The sequence below is a fragment of the Talpa europaea genome (genome assembly GCF_964194135.1).
Source record: "Talpa europaea genome assembly, chromosome: 16".
Lineage (NCBI taxonomy): Eukaryota > Metazoa > Chordata > Mammalia > Eulipotyphla > Talpidae > Talpa > Talpa europaea.
In genome coordinates this window covers 13543488-13562812 of record NC_140084.1, presented here as the reverse complement: position 1 = coordinate 13562812, position 19325 = coordinate 13543488, and the positions used below count along the sequence as shown (strand labels likewise).

At 40.0% G+C, this 19325-nt stretch overlaps 1 protein-coding gene across 6 annotated transcripts in view; it reads right to left on the bottom strand.

Moving 5' to 3' along the window:
• The window catches only part of CNTNAP4 (contactin associated protein family member 4), a gene marked incomplete at both ends in the record, with an annotated part of 238429 nt that overhangs the window by 201634 nt on the left and 17470 nt on the right, over positions 1–19325 (bottom strand). For all 6 annotated transcript variants that reach the window (XM_084257952.1, XM_084257953.1, XM_084257957.1 and 3 more), the window contains one exon: positions 1203–1313. In XM_084257952.1, the coding sequence (XP_084114078.1) occupies positions 1203–1313 (111 nt within the window). The remainder of the gene's footprint in view (positions 1–1202; positions 1314–19325) is intronic.

Sequence of the window (19325 nt, the reverse complement as noted above, 5' to 3'; positions counted from 1 at the left end):
TCCTGCTGGAAAGACCATGGGGACTGGGGAACTGGCCCTCACAAGAAGTAGAAAGCCCTCTTGTCTGTGGTCAATAAGGGAGTCAGAATTGAAAACGGGAAGAGACATTCCAATGTGACCAAAACTTGACCAACACACTGATACTCTCATATCCAGAAACATGAGTGATTGTCTCCAATAACATGAGACACAATTTTAAAAATAAACTTCAATGTAAAATCACGACAGTGTTAAATCTTTATAATATATACCAGATGGTAAGATACAGACACACACACACACACACGTGATCTATGTGTTCTGTCCCATGTCCAATGTATTCAAACAACAGCACCTAGAATGATATCAAGGGAGAAAAATTAAAAGAAGTGGCTGACATATGGCATGTGTGACGGGGATAATAATGAGTGAATCACAGTTTCGATAATATGTGATGTAGGTGTCTATATTTTTATGGTTGTTAAAAATATTTTCACTGTTAGTACTGCCAAGCCCCTCTCTGTAGAATGTAGATGCAGATGGCGATTGCCTCAGCCGATTACAAAAAATAGGGACCACAATGCTGCTCTCTCACTGCAGTTTTTAAATTCTCCCTTATTTCCACAGCAAGTCATCATTTAATTATCTGCACTTTCCTTTAAGCATATTCAAGCAATCAAACACACCCTACCTAAGAGAGAGTCAACAATATGAACTGACTATTCCTGAAGGATCATGAGAGCTTTATTAAATTCCCATTCCTTAGCAGGAGAGAAAATCATGTCATCCACACTGAGAATTAAACAAACTGAGGGATTATTATTTTTAAATAACCAGCATCTTTTAAAATTACTTCTTCTTGCAGACTTCCTTGTTTAACTTGAAACAGAGGGCCAATTAAATTTTCATGGCTACTGCATACATAATGATCGTATTTTGTTGTCAGAAAGTTTACTGTGTAAGTTATATAAAAAGCTCGCAGCACTGAAGGAACTCAATTCATGGGGTGCTGAACAGATGACATGGGATTTTGAAATGAGATGCATCCCTTGGCCAAGGTGGAGCCAGCTCTACCTGTCATGCACATCCCACGAGTTTCTGCCATTAGCTTATTTAGAAAGTTACTTCCTTTTTCAATGTACTGCGTGTAATGATTTTATTTCAGGAGGATGGGAAGTTAATGAGATTCATCATAAACCAATCAGATGGAAGAGCAGACTCACCATCTCTTCGATTTAGCCTTGCAAATCCAGGGCCATGGCTGCTGGAGAGGTCGGACGAGCTGCTGAATGAAGCCGGAGACAAGGCAGACACCAGAGGTGCATCACAGTCATCTGCCAAAAGGAAACACCCCACATTCAGGTCAGTGGATGGAGGACAGCATTCTTGGATCTGATACATAAAACGAACCAATCAACCAAATGAAACAAAAAAGCCAGGAGCTCTCACAGTGCTCCCACTGGGGTCACGCCATAGTCCCCTGGAGGCCTGATAAGTTCAAGAAGAAAGGAACTTAAAGAGCAGAGAACATAGAAATGGAGAAGACAAGCTCACAGAGCTTATAAGAGCATCTTAAGAAGGAAGGTTTACTTAAACAAGAAATAAAAATACCAAATCAGCATACCCTGTTTATAAATAAATTTATATAAATAAGGTTTATAAATTTAACTATAGTAAGACTAAGAACGACAGTTGCCAGGAGCTACACAAAATGAGGAAAAACACAGCAAAACATAGTAAAATACAGAAAGCATTTACAAAACAGTAACAATTAGTATTCCAAATTAAGGAAAACAAAGTAAAATAAAAATGATCTATCAGAAAACCTACTAGGAAAAAAAAAGGGACACAAGAGAAGATCAGAGAATTCACAGAACAGAATCTATATAAACAGAATCTATACAAACTCATTGGTAAAATGAACTGTAATTTAAGACTACAATTAGATACTGTTTCACTGATAGGCCACAATAAGATTTCAGAGAACACCAGATCATCTAGAGAATGTGGGCCAAGAGAGGCTGCAACATACTGCAGGTGGAGTGTAAATGTGAGCAACTACATTTAAAAACACTTTGTCATTAGTTTATGTATGTGAACTTTCTTATCCCAGGTTCCACCAATTCCATGGATACATCTGTTCCTCCTGGATAGGATTTCCGTGACAACCATTGGTCTTAAGAAACTCTCTCTTCTTACCTCCAGGTGCTATGCAAATCTTAGTAGTTGGCAGTGTCCCAAGAAAAGAAAAAGGCGGAAAGCACCAACCTAGAAAAACTCTTGTATTTGTGCCCCAGGAGACCTGCAATTTCTGGTGACATTACTCATACTCAGCAAAAGATGACGAACAATCCAAATAAGCAAGGACCAAAGAACACATCTGTAAGTCAGAGTGCTGTCCACGATGGAATAACATAGAGAAGTAAAAAGGAGCTACCCCCCTCCAAACTATTGGTTGGAACTTAGAAATAAAATTTTTGGTGAATAGAATTCAAGTTAGAGAAGACCATATAGCACTTGTTGATAATTTTGAGAATCTAAAAAACAAGCAAAGATAAGTAATACGTCCTTTAGGGACATGTAATATTTTTAACTTTTAAACAACAAAAAATGAAAAGCATACAACTGGAGGGAGTATATGTACACACACATATACAAGAATATATACATATGTACATAAGAATATATACAAAAGGGCATACCTATCACTTATTCTTTTATGTCTATCACATAGAAAGTGAAAAATAAGGCAGAGAGAGAGGAAGATATAAAATTGACGATACTATCTATACACACTTATTTTATTCAGCTATTTTTTCATTCAAAATAACCTTTAAAGGATTTGTATTGTATTTTATACAATTATTATTGTTTCCATTTTTGCTTTAATCAGAAAAGTATTTCTCTCACATTTAGGACTTAACATGTATTGGTAATAAAAACCAGGCAGTTACTGAACCAAGTTTTCAATTAAATATAAGCAACTGAGTATCAATTAATCTAGAATGATCTAGGTTCATCTGAAATTTTATGAGTTATTCTGCTTGAACATCATTTACTTAAAAATAGTCACTAGCAGTTTTGTTGCTTAAATATTCTAATATTTTTCTACAGTCCTGTTATTATTTGAAATACATGTTTTTCTCTACAGCTAAATGTTTAAAGTATAAGTGATAAGTAAAAATATGCCAACTTAACACCTGAATGCCTTTAACAAGAATTTGTCTAGGAGAAAATTTTATTTTATTTTTTTGAAAGATTTATTTATTTATACAAGAACTGGGGTACAGGCCAGATGCGCAGGAGGGTGAGAGGATTCACCAGAGACACAGTGGGAAACAGAACAGGCAGATTGATGAAACACACTGCTGAGGGGAGCAGCGGGGAGACAGGAGAGGTCTGCCACGCCATGTGGGTTACTCCCTGGCCAGCCGGGATCAAACCGGCGCTGCAAAGGCTGTGGACAGCTTCACAGCACTGCGCTCAACCACCTGCGCCACCTGGGGAGGCCCGAAAATTTTATTTTTTAAGACTGACTCATTTTCATTTAAAGTCCACTTTTTCTTCTTTCACCCCATCAATTCTTTAGCTAACTTACTTGAGACCTGGCCCACAGTTCCCGCGTGTCTATTGATTGGCTTAAGTACTGACACTGCCAATTTAATGGTAACTTAAAGTACGAAGGAGCTAACACAAAAAGATATACGATCCATGGTGTGTTGAAGGAAATCCTGATGCTGCCCATCTCAAGCAACAACCAAAATGCTTTTGCACCAATCCCATGAACAAGTGCATTAACTATGGGGGTGGGAAGGGTGCATGGGTGGGTGTAAGTTCACCAGAAGTGCAGTCATTTTTGAATCATCAGTATTTGGGTGTCAATGTGACAAAAAAGAATGTTTAACTGCAATTCACAATCAATTATGCAGATTCAAATCGATGTTTCAGATGTAAAATGCCTCTCCAGAGCAATCTGGAGGGCATCTATTTATTGCTCATTTGTTTTTGCCACTATAAATTGAGAATCAATATCGTTCTATCTTTAGCTTTAAAAGAATGGAATTAAAGTAAGAGAAGGAGTGCATTCCATTTCTGGGGAGAGGGAGCTGTGATGTGGGAAATGGATGAGGGAGTGATAGAGAGGGGGTTTGGGGTTTTGGTAAAGTTCTAGTTGTTGGCCTGAGGGGTGGTGACAGGGAGTTAGTATACTTTACCATGAGCAATTACATTTCCCCACAATTGCATTTTACAGTATAATATTTTTAAGTGATTCTTAGATAAAATTTCTAATAACCAACACACATTCAGTGGTCACTATGCTAAGAACTTACAACCATTTCACATAGTTACTAATAATTAGGACTCCTCTTTGAGGTATTAATTGCTGTTACAAGGAGATCACTGAGACACTGAGTTGGGTTAATTTGCTGTCTTTATTGTGGTAAGACCATGATATTGACAAAGAAATGAAGTATGTAAGAACACCTGACCATATTTATTATTTCTGTAGGTTTGGAGTGTAGGAATTCCATCATGTACCATGACATGAATAAAATCTCTCTCAAAAAATTGTGTACTCAATTCCATATTGGCCAAGCTATTTTTTTATTACCAATTTGATCTTCAATAGTATTGACATGGGGTGAGGGGTCTCACATAGCAATGAGTCTGGAATAAAAGAAGTATTTCCCTCTAGACATTCATGAAATGGAAATCTAGATGAACTATCAGTCTTCTGTGAATTTAATTCCAGAAAATAATTTCTCTGAACGCAACAAAGATTCGGGTTCTGGTCTCGTAAAGCTGAGAACCACAACTGGGGGTGATGGTGCCCCCACCAGTCACTTAGCAGTATGTGGACACACAGTATGTGGACCACAGTATGTGGTCATCACAACAGGGGTGCTACTGGAATCTAAAGGCCAGAGATGCTGCTAAACATCCTACCATCACACAGGGTGGCCCTCCAGACGGAATTCTCTAGTCACCAATGTCAACAGTAGGTTGACATACTGGGTTGATAAAAAAGCAACCCAGTAAACTAGTCTCTGGGACTAATGCCTCAACTATCAATAGTACTCTCAGCAGCCCCTCAAATTTCCTTGCTTATTAGCTCTATGTAACAGTTTTCCAAAGAATATATAAGCATTTGCAGTACATAAAATATATCGACATCTAAGGAGTTTCAGAAGTCTGAAATAGCACACTACTTCCACTCAAAACATTGCTTTTCAGTTATGTATCACACCATCCTGGTCTCTTCACCAGGGAATGGGTAAAATACATATACATATATATTACATATATATCAATATATATACACACACAATAGTATACACACATAATGCATAAACATTATACTTTATGTGTACATTTATACATAATATGCATGCGTTATAATTGCATGCAAAATATATAATACATGCATGTGCATATATACATGTGTGATGTGCATGTGTATGTGAACATGTGTATAATGTGCATATAAGGTGACTGCATAAATCTAAGTTGGCAATGAAATCGTACAAATAAGTGACAGGAAATGATGGCATCCATTTAGAGTGTCCTTGTATACATATAAATATGCTGGTAAGAAAAGATGATTTTGTGTATACATATGCATATAATACGAATGATTTCACTTACATAGACTGACAAGTTATATAATTTATAAGCCCTCGTGTGCTGAGGAAATAAATGTGCAAATAAATATTGTGTATATATGCATTAACACACATGTATTTACATGTAAATATGCTATACCATATGTATACACATAATTATTGTAAGATCTAACTCTTACAAGCTCTTTCCTTATATACATGTAATATACTGTATCACATGTACATTGCACACCCAACACACACACACCGCGTGTGCACCAAAGTGTACTGTGAGAACAACGTACCCTTGCACCCAGGCCGGCTGGTCTTCAGATGAGTGTCTGCACAGTAGCTGCCAAGCAGGGCGAGGGTGGAGGGGGAGGCTGGGCCCGGACCTGCAGCTCTCCACCCTGAAAGAATGAGTAGCTGAGGCTGAGGCCTCACTGCACCCCATTTTCCCAGGGTACAGGCTGCCTCCTCTCCTCTTCCAGCCCGTTGCTGGCACGTGTGCGCCCCCCCAGGTTCAGGTTCTGTTCTGTGGTGTCAGGCCCGCAGGGCTCCCTCCTGTTCAGCTTTTGCTTCTGCAGCAGGGAGAACCTAGCCACCAGGCCCCTCACACTCCTGATGCTTACCAATAAGGTTTCTCAAGTGCAGGAGCAGGAGGGGGATTCTAGGTTGCCCACTCCAACTTTCAGACAGGGCCCCTTGAACAATGGGGCGTTCCTCTCTCGCCACACCCCTTCAGGCGCTGCTGTAAGCCCCCCTACATAGCTGCATGTGGGACCCACAAAGCTGGACAGTGCCCTGGGTTGACTACTCCCAGCACCACAGCTCCTGCCTCTTCGCAGGGGCCCAGCTGGCCTGGCCTGCAGGATCCAGGTGTGGGGCTGCAGCGATGCATGCGGGGACTCAGCCCACGCCCCGCCCACGCCCCGCCCACGCCCCGCCCACGCCCCGCCCACGCCCCGCCCACGCCCCGCCCACATGAGCTAGGTCCCAGTGTGGTCCCCTGCACCCAAACACAGCATGCGGCAGGTGGGACAGGATGCTCGGAAGAGAGTGAAGACGCTAGCCACTAGCGAAATTTGTGGTGAGGCCTTAGGGTTCAGTGAGTAGTAATAAACTAGAGCATGACTACACACACACACACACACACACACACACACTCACACACAGAGAAAACAATCTACAACTTTCAGTCAATACCTAGGAAAAATCACCATTTACTCTTCACTCGAGAGAAAACTGAGAGTTATCACTCAAAAGACAATGATACATTAGAACTCTGGCAAATTGTGTATATGAAAAACTGAGTCTCTTAAAAATAAAGATGCACGCTGTATTGAAAGTATTTTAATACAGCTCAATAGCAAGTAATTTAATTTTATTTTACAAAGGGCTTTAATGCATAATTCTCATGAGTAAGTAAAAGCTGCTCAGATTTTAATAAAAATAATTCAATTTTCCTAATCTCTGTGTAATACTACCTGTACTAAGATAATAGGTATATATTATTGGCTGCTTATGTTCTCAATGCTTTACATATATTTGTCATTTGAGCCTGACCAATACCTTATATTATTTGACAATATTAAGTCCATCGGACAACTGAGAGAGGAACACCTGATTCAATAATTTAGTCAGGGGCACAGCTTCTATTTTGAACCAGTACAATGATGAAATAAGTATTGGTAATCTAAAATATACTTTAACCAAAAAAAAAAAAAATTAAATTTTCAGTAGTATTCAGCCTTGTTACCACTGAGCAGAACAATCTTCTCTGCTATTTGGAAGATCTACCAAATTCAGTTCCATGCCTGCTAATGAATCGCCATAGGCATATTTATGGAAGAATAGACTAGCCAGCAAACATATTAAGATTCCTTAAAGATTCATATACACTAGAGGTAGGGGTGGGACCTTTGACATTAAGCTATGGAAACTTTGAAATCTTAGTATTTTCTAAAAAAAAAAAAAAAATAGTTAAGACTTAATCCAAATATTCCAGAGTGCCAGATTCAGTACTAAAGAATGACCTTCCTTTCAAGAACTCCATCCCCTTAAACAAAATATTTTATTCTAACGTTAGCCTTTTCTAAAATGTTCAGAATAGGTTCTCCTCCCCATGCCCAAGATGTTTAAAACAAGGCCCCCCAAAACATGTTTCTTTGGCATTTGAATTATTTCAAAAGGAGGTCAAACAAGTCTGATGTAGTGACACACACATTTTGCTTTCATGATGAGAGCTCCCATTTTGAGCTGACGATTAGAAATAACAGTAGGAAACAGATGTAGAAAGATAACTTGAGACAAACAAGACAGTATCATTCCCATCATCATTTGGGAAAGAATCCGAACCCTCTCCTCAAAACATAAAGGCTGAGACACGTTCTTCCCCCCATTGTGAGCCCTGCTGCTTCTCCACATCTCAGCCCTAGTCCCCCTTCTTCATGGTTCTCCTCCTGAGAGCTGCCCCCCCCTACCTTTCTGGAAAATTCCTCCTAAGTCTGAACAGCCTTCCATTATGGCACCTCTCAGGGGGTCTGGGTCTCCACTTGCTGAGATGAAAGTGTCTGGACGGTCAGCATCATGAGTTACCTGTCACTTCACACAGGAGCCAGAATGTGGTGTGACACAGTGATTATAAAGAACCATCCTCCCTGGGCTCAAATCCCGCCTGTGCCATTACTGATCAATCTGAGGCACTTTATTTAAACTGCCTTCCCATTCCTGTCTCCAAGAGGTTCTAACTAAGGTAAGCAGGGCCTTCTGAGAATTAAATGAGTCAGCAGAGAGACGTGGCTTTGAATTCTTTCCTAGCCAAGAACTGAGGACCTCTCAACCCAGAAACAAAAGAGGTATGGTCTCACACTTCACCCTTTCTCCCTAGGAAGCCATGTTGACTGACTGTGGAGAAAGCTACCACACCCCGATATTCTGGTAAGAACAAGAGTAAGTTTTAAGGAATAGTTATGATACAACTGGACATGAATAAACTGTAATTTTTCATAGTAGCAGGTGCCATAATACAGGCCTACCCTGTTCTTAACACCAATCACTACTTTAAACAACATTCCAACTCAATTACATACTATTGAGTACAGACTATAGCTAAATTCTTTATCTTCTTTGAGTATTAATTTGACTTTGACATGAGAAATCACATTCACCTGAAGATACTAGTCCCAGATAGAGACAAACATGAGCCTCTAACTTTGTCGATGAGTGGCTTAAATCTTAAAAAATAACATATTGCAGCAATTTAAAACTAGCAAATATTTATCATTATTTTTCCTAAAGCTGCATCCAAGACAGGGAATTATTTTCTAAGTTGTCAAGATTTCATTTTGGCAGCAGCCTTTAAGTTTCTATGCATTTTCTGCCACATAAGTCAAGGCTAAATTACAAATAAATATACACACACATATATATAATTGCTAATACTATGCGATGTTAATGGGATAAGCTTCCACTCGGAGGCAAACACTGGCTTATGTGCCCCAAGTTACAGCCTTGGTTTAAATAGCTTTCCCAATTAATCTTCACAATTAATGGATTAATGGGAAGGCAGTTAACTTTTAATGACAGCACAGCTAGAGGCTGATTGATTTTAGAGGTTTAATAGCAACTATTTAAAGTCCAGATATTAGGACAAGGAGAACTACAAATCCGCCAAACAAAACCTACCAAAGGTAAAGGGGTGGAAGAAGTAATTAACAAGAGAGGATCCAAACTCTAGAAATCCACACACATCCCAGACTTTACTGACAGATAAGATGGCCCCATGTGACATCATGATGAGTAGATTTAAGATTTGTACACATATTTCATAATAGGTCCTTTTATGACCAAATCTAAATTTCAGAACTGACTTTTGATTTAAAAGGGACTTAAGAGGAACTTTACATGAGGACAAACTTAAAGTAATTCAAATAATATATTATAGAATATACGATGTTTAACAGAGTGATAGAAAGTGTCCCCTCACAAAGTAAGGATATGGGGGTCTGCAGGGGTAGGGAGACATTTAGAACATTAACAGGTGTGTAACTTGAAAAACAAAAAGTACACTTGAGATCAATACAGATGAAGTCTAGTCTAAAGAAAGCGTTAATGTGAAGTTAAAACTAATAGCTATGCTAATCAATGGATCTATGCCATTGACAATCTGGACACATAATAACAGAGTCAAGCAAGAAAAAGGATGAAAGATATAGAAAAACCATGTCCAAAGGATGAAGTGAGGTTCCATCTACATTAGCGCACATGCAGATTCAGAAATGTCCATCACATGAGACAGGCGTAGGAGTTTATGTGCTTCCTTCTCCATTTGTTGTGAACACCACCAATTAACTTGACTTTGCAACTATGCTAGAACAGCTAAATTCAATTTCCTCCTAAGAGCAGGTGCCATAACATGTGACTATCCTGTTCTTAATGTTCATCATTACCATAAATAACATTCCAACTCAATTACAAACTGAGTACAAACTATTGCTAAATTTTTTATCTTCTTTGAGTATTAATGAAATAATAAAGGCTATGCTTTAAGAGCAAATAGGCTTAATGCATAGCAGGAGGAATTTGTCTTCTCTTTTTCCATCTTTTTTTAATATTTGTTTATGTTGCATAGAAGAATTGGGGTGTAGGACAGAAGTGTGAAGGGTGAAAGGACTCACCAGAGACAGAATGTGGAGCAGAACAGGTGGATCTACTGAAATAAACTGCTGAGGGGAGCAGTGGGCAAGACAGGAGAGGCCTGCTGTACCATGTGGGTTAGCTCCCTGGCTGGGAATGAACTCAAGCTGTAGTGGTAAAAGAACTGAGACTTAACCCCTAGGTCACCAGGGAGGCCCTCTTTTTCTTCTTTTTAAAATAGATTTATTTAAAAACTTTTGGGTGAATTTCTGTTGACAATGGTTTGTTTTTTACAACCCAAGAAGAAAATCAGGGAAGTAAATATCTAGTTTGTACTAGTTTATGTTAGTTTGTCATCACTGCTATAACAGATAACCTCCCCACTTCAAGAGCCTCATCTCATCACACCTATAAAGTCCATTTAGCCAGGTAACAAATTCAAAGATGGTGAGGATTAGGATGTGAACATCCTTGAGAGGACATTACTCTGCCTTCCACAGTTACCAAACTGTGATTGTAGAATCAAGGAATGAAAAAGTTTTCCCATTCTGTGGCTCAAAATATTGCTCACTGATTGTGACAGGGGAGTTCTAAGTCTATTGTAGTGACACACACCTATTGCTTTCATGACGAGAACTCCCGTTTTGAGTCAGCCACTAGGGTTGACAATGGGAAACTGATGTACAGTGATAACTTGAGAGAGCCAAGACAGTGATTCACAAAGTCATTTGGGAGATTATCTCAGTCCTCTCAATGCACAAAACTGAGACATGTTCATCCCCCCATCATAAGCCCTGCTTATTCAATTCTCAGTCCTTAGCCCCTCCATTGCCACACCCTCCCACCTTCTGGAAAATTCCTCCTAAGTCTGAACAGCCTTTCATTAAGGCACTTCTCAGGGGGTCTGGGTCTCCACTTGCTGAGATGAAAGTCTGGAGGGTCAGCATCATGAGTTACCTGTCACTTCACACAGAAGCCAAAATGTGGTGTGACATAGTGATTATAAATGTCATTCCAGAACCATCCTCCCTGGGCTCAAATCCTGCCTGTGCCAATTACTGATCAATCTGAGGCACTTTATTTAAACTGTCTCCCCACTCCTGTCTCTAAGTGGGACTAATGATAGTACTAGGGTAAGCAGGGCCTTCTGAGAATTAAAAGAGTCAGCACAGAGATTCCTGGTCCCTGGTATGTAGTAAGTACTATGTAAGTGTCTGATTGCTGCCTTCTTGTGTTTATTTAATAAACTGAAAAACTTCAAGTGTTGGAACGGAATAAAATTTAGCTGGCTACCTCTTGCAAAGTCTTATTATAAGAATTATGCCCAGGTGAGTTTACCGGAATGAGAGGGCAGCATGTAAAGGGTCTTGCCACACTGTTATCCTTCCCTCTTAAAAAAATTGGCCCTGGAAAGGGGGGATCCTACACAGCTATTATGAAAACAATGGTGTGAACCAATACTAACGCAATGAAAAATATTTTTAAAAAATTGGCACAGAGGTATTAACTTAGAAGTAAAATATCCTTCTCATCTGTCATTTTCCTATTAAGAAACAATTATGTTTCCTATTAAGATACAAAAATGTTTCAGGAGGCCATTTTTTCCACCTCTTGGAGATTTAGTTATTTGTTTCATCTGCTGGGAAAAGCAGAATTCAAGATGGAGTATGGTGCAGAAATTGTGCGGCCACGATTGACCAGGAAAGCAGAAAGGGGCGTGTCTCTAGTGAGCGTGTCCCTGGTGGGCGTGTCTCTATTGGGCGCATCTCTATTGGGCACCTCTCTATTGGTTGCATCTGAAGGTGTTGCTAGAATGTTGCATGGAACCACCGCACCTAGGTATGTGCTAGGTCCACTCACTGATATTCCCAGTCTGAAACTGCCATGTTTTAGACTTTGGCTCCTGGAGGGAAAATTGGGTAAGCCTCAATTCAATTCCCATTCTAGTCGTGTTAGATAATATTTCAACATTTCTGAATTAAAACCTCCATTGCATTACTAAATTATTTTGCGTTGTTATTTGTATCTCCAAGTAGCACCCTCTACAAAGGCTTTCTAGTGAGAAGGAGTTTTTCCGCAGATAAATGCATTTTAATAGGTGAGCCCATAAAGCTATTTTAATAAAGTTATTTCTAACCAGAGGAGGGGTGGGTACTAAACCAACTAGAAACAATGAACCTCTCTGAGGAATAACATGAAATGAGGTGGTGGATATTTCCATTTCATTGGCTAAGATTATTGTTTTTGGTTTCATAATCAAGCAAGGGACAGGCCTGGCTGGCCTCCGGGGCTCGTTTCCATTCAGCTTTTTGGCAGCTTAGTTACAAAGCTGGCTGAGCAGGTGTGAGTTAGCCCAATGGGAGAATAGACTGCAGTGGTTCTAAGCTCTGTAGCCTCCCTTCTTCCAACATGGCCACACCCCCACCAGGGAACCCTAATTAGAGGGATGTGTGGATGTTTCCACCCCCAGATCTCCTCAGCCAGGGCTTGAGTCCCTCAGTAGGCAGACTTCGAAAACTGAGCCCCAGATTCCAGCCCCTGCTTGCAGGCACTTTGTAGAACGCCTCCAGCCCCGCACCCATCCTTAAGCGCAGGCAAAACCTATGATATGATGGGATATTCCTCTGGTGACTGTGTTACATGACATGGGGAAAAGGGATTCTGTAGATGTAGTTTTAATAAGTTCCTCATTTAGTTGACTTTTCCTTGCTCAAAAAGGAAATTATCCTAAGTCAATAGTGTGTGTGAGTTTACCTACTATTTGCAAATTCCATTCTCTTTTGTTTAAGATTTATTTATTTTTGCATAGAAGAACTGGGGTGTAGGCCCAAGGTGAAGGGGGGGTGAGAAGATTCACCAGAGGCAGAGTGGGGAGCAGAACAGGTGGATCTACTGAAATACACTGCTGAGGGGAGCAGCAGGAGAGGTCTGCTGTGCCATATGGGTCAGCTCCCTGGCCAGGGATTGAACTCAGGCAGTAGGGGCTGGAGGTAGCTTGATAGTGCTGAGACTTAAACCCCTGTGCCACCAGGGAGGCCCTACACATTCCAGTCTATTAGTTGTTAATCTTGATGTTGAATTAGATCATCCACTACTTAAAAGTAGAAAACATGTTTTGACTCCTTTCCATATCCCACCATGAAGAATCTTTAAATACCTATCATTTGACTTTAGAACTTAAAGTAATTCATTTAAAATAATCCTTGAGCTTTTAATGTGATGATGGTGTTAAAAGTAGCCATATCATTTTGTCTTTTTGAGATCCCACACTTAAAAGCTAGTAACTGCTATAGGAAAATATAAAATTCCAAAGTCTCATTCAAAATGTTTATTATCCCTTTCTCTTTTTTGTGCGAATTTTCTTTGTCTACTTCTATTTACACTTCTCTGGAATTAGGAAGAATGTTGTATAGTTTACTTTGTTTTAGTGACTATAAGTTATCATTTTTATATTAGTCCTTATAAAATACTGTTGAGTTGACCAAATACTTAAATGTACACTCAGTTCTCCAATATAAAAGATGCCCTCTCCTTGACCCATCTCTCAGGTGTGTCTCTCACATATATGAGATCTATTGCATCTAATCTATTGCAAATCGACTTCATGCTTAGCAATTAAGGTATTAATAGGGTGAACTGATCCATGCCAATGTACCACTGATAGTTTAACTGGAGCCCTCTAGAGAAAAATGCTAATAACAATAATAGTTACATGTATTGCAGGCTACGTCCCAGCCACGTAAAATCCTAACAACTCTGCAAGGAAGATATGATCTCCATTCCTCTAGAGGGGCAATTGAAGGTCAGAGAATTAAAATTTCTTGCTGAAGGCTTTAGGCATTTTTTTCCCATTTAATATCTTTACTTTTAATGACTAAGTTATGCTACCGGCACAACTCTTACTTTATTGTCTGAACTTTTAAACAGTTATTTGAGTAAGTATCTTGAGTACATTATCCTACAAGGATATGGGATGGGCAGGGTTCCCTATAAAACTGATAACAGTAGGCTCTAGTCTCTATGGTGAGATTTCTTTCAAAGTGCACCAGTGATATTCCAGACATCACCCGCAAAAAGGTTAGCTTATTTAACTTTTGGAAGATAAAACATTATAATTGGTGAGATTAAAAATCTCTACCAGATTCCAGAGGACACTGAATCACACTCAGTAAAAAGGAATTAGTATAGGACAAACTGCACTTGGACATCAAATTCTGCCCTACCTACCCTTCCTCAATCCACTAATGGCATTAAAAGCCCACCACCCACAAAACTGTTACTCCATTCCTCTGCTCCATCTGCATATCAGAAAATGCCTGCATTGACTGAAGTGTGGGCCTGGAGAGAGTTTGCAATCCAGTTGGCCAATATCTCTGCATGCAATTGGGTTCTTGAAGAGCTTATGTTACTGAAATTTACTCACTTGCTCCCTTACCAGATCCTACTGAATTTCTCCCCTTAGGTGAACCCTGGAACTGAGGCTCTGGCAGCTGCCCAGCACTGCCCACCGTCTTATTCCTACACATACAAATGGGATCATCTTCATCAAATCGCCACCTGTGAAATTCATTCTAAACTCATCTCAATTCTGCCTCCCCCTACCCACCACCCCTTCATATGAAGGCACCGGGAATATTATGTTATGACGACATTTTGGTTAAACTGGACAGTCACATTTTTTCTTTATTTTTTTAAAGATTTATTTATGCATACAAGAGATGTGGGGCGTGAGAGGATTCACCAGAGACAGAGTGGGGAACAGAACAGGCATTTTGACTGAAATACACTGCTGAGGGGAGCAGCGGGCGAGTCAGGAGAGGTCTGCTGAGCCACGTGGGTAGCCTCCTGGCCAGCCGGGGATTGAACTCATGCTGCAGAGGCTGTGGATAGCTTTATAAGTTGCGTCTTAACCCCTTGTACCACCAGGGAGGCACCTGGATGGTCACATTTTAATCAAACCAGCAGTACAACTTGGGTCCAGTGCTCTGGGTCACTGCTGAGACAGTCAGCTTGGCACAGCCTCCACACAAGGAATTTTGGCTGATCTCCTCAAACTCAGACATCCTCTCTGTCCTCACGGCACCCTGTGTCAGATGCTTGCACAGAGACTGAAATAATACACTAAGACTCACGTGTTTCTGCCCCTGTCTAAATGCTCAGATGCATAGTGTAGTTGCAAAGGTCTCACATTCCCAACTAAGGCAGTAAAAGAAAAGGAAGGGGTGGATGTAGGGACACTGGAGGAGAAAGTACCCATAACTTGTGATGGTTCAAATAGGTAGGTGGAGGTACAGAAAAAATAGATGTGTCCCTTAGGGTTTTTGAAAGTTATCAGTTCCAAAGGTTATGGGTTATCAGAAAAAGATAATGCATTCGATATAAAAAGGAGACGAGAGAAGAGCAGACCTGATTTCTGGTGTTAGTTTAGTATCTGATTTATAGTAGGAATAAAACTAAAAAAAGAAATATTTAAAACAGACATTTTTATATCTTGCAGATGCCAAACAAAATCAGAAAGGGCAAGTTATTCAGAGTTCTTGGGTAAAGCAATCTGAAAAGAGCATCCTGGAGGATTTACACCAGCAGAGGAAAGACTGTCTGTCTGTCTGTCTGTCTATCAGCTATCACAAATTTCTGTGCTTCTTTTCATTTAATAAAAGTTGACAAGTTGAAGGGATAACAGCCAGTTATTTCACAGCCTAAGAACATACATTTCAATTAATTTAGGGGAATTTTAAGTGACAGAAAGGATTAAGATTTTTCCTATAGAATTACTATCTCATTTTTTTAAAATAAGAAATTAATTTTCATTGTAAATTAATCCACAACACATATACACATCTGGCAGGACAGAACTGTACCATATTGTGGTTAAATAAAAATAAATATAATCATCTTTTATTATTGTTCATTCAATACCTTAAGTAATTTACAATGTCGAGAATAAGTATTGGTAGGGCATACTCCTTCCTAATAGAATTTTGAATATGTGTTTGCTGGTTTTAAACCAAAGCTAAAGGGAGTAATAGGGAACTCTTAAATGGTGAAGAGCAGTTAGCTAAATAATACTGTAATATCATTATAGTAGTAGTACTAGTAGTAGTAGTAGTAGTATTTATTATAATACTGTACCATTATTATTTGTATAATATAAATAATACAACAGGTTTCTAAAGACTAGTTGCTATGTTTGTTGCAATTGAAATTCTGATGTTCAAAATACTAGAACATTCTTGAAGGTGAAGTCTCCTTATTTTTCATAAATTCCCTGAATTCACTCATAAATTAGCAAAGGTTATCTCTTCACAACTTTGTTGAGTAAAAACCTTCCGGGTTTTTCCTCAAGGCTGGATATGTCCAGGGGCATATTTTAACAATGTAACAGTTGAACAGGAGAGCAACCCAAAGTCTCAAATGTTTCCTGGCACAGATTTTTAAATCTCGGGAGCTTGTGTCAGGCTACAGAACATACTGGAGAGCTGCAGCTCTCTGGGGGATCAATTACCTCAGCTCTTCTCAATACCCAGATATCAGATATGGTCAGTAATTCAATAACATTCATCTATGGGCTTCTGAATTCTTAGATGGAGCAAAAGAAATGGATTCAGAATGATGTGGCATTTCCACAAATAGCACAAAGAGTTCCATCATAACGACCTGTGCGCCCTCTCTCTCCTCTTGGCCCCTCTTTCTTCCATTCTAGCGGCTTAGTGTCTCCAGCTTAGCAGAACCGTTTTCCAACACAGGACTCAGCATAACAGGAACCTGGTCAATGTTTGTTTAATTATGCTGAAAATAACCTGAAGAGCACATTGCAAAATTGTGATCAAACTTTGCTTTTTCCCATCTAGGTCTTTTTTCTATATGTGACAAATAACTTCAACCTAGAATACATGTGTCCTGAAACATTTCAACAACCTGACAATAGGAATTCTGCTTTTTGCTATAAGGGGCAAGAGCTGAATCTCTACTATTTGAGATAAATGGGTGGAGCAGGGGTAGGTATTTGAGTAGGAGACCAAAAAAAAAAAAAAAAAAATCAATAATCTCAGAGTGATAGAGAAGAATATTCTATGAAACCCTCAGTTCTGGGTGTTCTTGTTTCTGCCAAAAACAAGAGCTGTCCTATGTGGAATATAAAGAAACAGTACAAACAAACAAAAGAAAAACAACTCTTAGATACAGAGGATGACTGGAGGTTATGGAATGGGAAGGAGGCTGGGGACTGAGTGAAATGGGTAAAGGGAACAATTGTGTGATGGCAGATGGAAGCTAAATAGTTGGTGGGGATCATGAGGTGGTGTACACAGATACTGAGTTGTAATGCTGTACACCTGAAACTTACATAATGTCAAACCAGTTTATAAAAATGTACTTTAAAAAAGTAAGATATGTCATTAAAATCTAATATGTCACCCCAGAAAATATTTTGTATGAGCTTTATGTCAGAAATATTTTACTCAACATACCACAATGCATTGAATCCATAAAATATTGCATTGTATACACACACACACACACACACACACCCCTCATAGATTTATTTTTTTTTAATTTTTTTTTTTTAATAGAGGCATGCTTTATTTATTTATTTATTTGTTTGTTTGCTTATACAAGCACTGGGTACAGTCAGAAGCGCGGGAGGGTGAGAGAATTCACCAGAGCCAGAGCGGGGAGCAGAGCAGGCAGAAGGACCGAAGTACACTGCTGAGGGGAGCAGCGGGCGGCAGGAGAGGTCTGCGCGCCATGCGGGACCCTCCTCCGGTGGCCGGGGAGCAGCCGGGGATCGAACCGGCACCGCAGAGGCCGCGGGCAGCTTCGCAACCCAGCGCTCAACCGCTGCGCCACCGGGGAGGCCCCCCTCATAGATTTAAATATCCTTTGTAGGGAGGTTGGAGAAGAGAACAAAAAACAAAGAAATAAATATGAAAGCACTTACAAATCCTATTCAGAAGGAAAGTAGCTACATAAAATTAACCTATGATACTTTTGGGGTTCTAACCCCATTTATCTCAACACAAAAGTAAAAGTCACCAATAGAAATTGACCTCTTCTTGTTCTCAGTCAATGGCATCCAGTCAATCCTATGTGGTCACAATGGACCGAGTCTGGGGCCAGCTCATTCTCTGTTGCCATTATCACTGTCTGGTTATTCTGTGGCTCTTGTTACTTCTCACATGAATGAATTAACTCACCTGCTAAATATTGATTTCTGTGTTCACAGGAGGGACTGATTCCCCCGTCCCTCAACACCCCCATCCTTGATAGGACCAAGAGGTTTAACTTTATAAAATGCAAGTCTAATCAAAGGCACAGAACACACAATATGAAGATGACCCCTTGTATAATCTGGATAAACAACTTAGTCCTTCACTTCACACCCAGGACTCCTCATTTGTGACAACTTCTTTGTCTTTATCTCCAGCCAGTTCTTCTGGACTATTTGGGTGCATTTTTTAAAAGATTTATTTATTTATGCATACAAGAACTGGGGTACAGGCCAGAGTTGCAGGGAATGAGAGGATTCACCAGCGACAGAGTGGGGAGCAGAACAGGTGGATTCACTGAAATACACAGCTATGGGGTGTAGTGGGGAGACAGGAGAGGTCTGCTGAACTGGGCTGCAGTAGCTGCAGATTATGTCATAGTGCTGAAGCTTAACCCCTTGCACCACTAGGGAGGCCCGGGGTGCATTTTTGGGTGGTTTGTTTTTGACTGGCTGCTCCTCCCACTGCATTCCCCCCGTGGCTCCCCTGTTCATCCCACTATTTGTCTGCCCAAGTAATAGCTTTCTCTGGTACTCTGCCCACAGCCACCCCAAATGCCTCTCATCATGCCTCTCACTCTGTGCTGGGCTTTCCTAAGGAAGTGGCAGAGTTTTGCTGCAAGTCCTGGGCGAACTGGTTAGAACCGGCCAAAGCAGCCACTGCACACCTTGCCTGCAGTAAGAGCAGCCACCCCATAGCACCCTGAATATTACTGTACATTTTGTTTTCAAGCAAAGAAAAACCTTAGACATAAAATAGGACCACAAAAGCATTATGCATCTGGGAGTCAAAACTTCCATTCTCAATTGTTAGGGAGAAGTTAGTGATTCCAAGCACT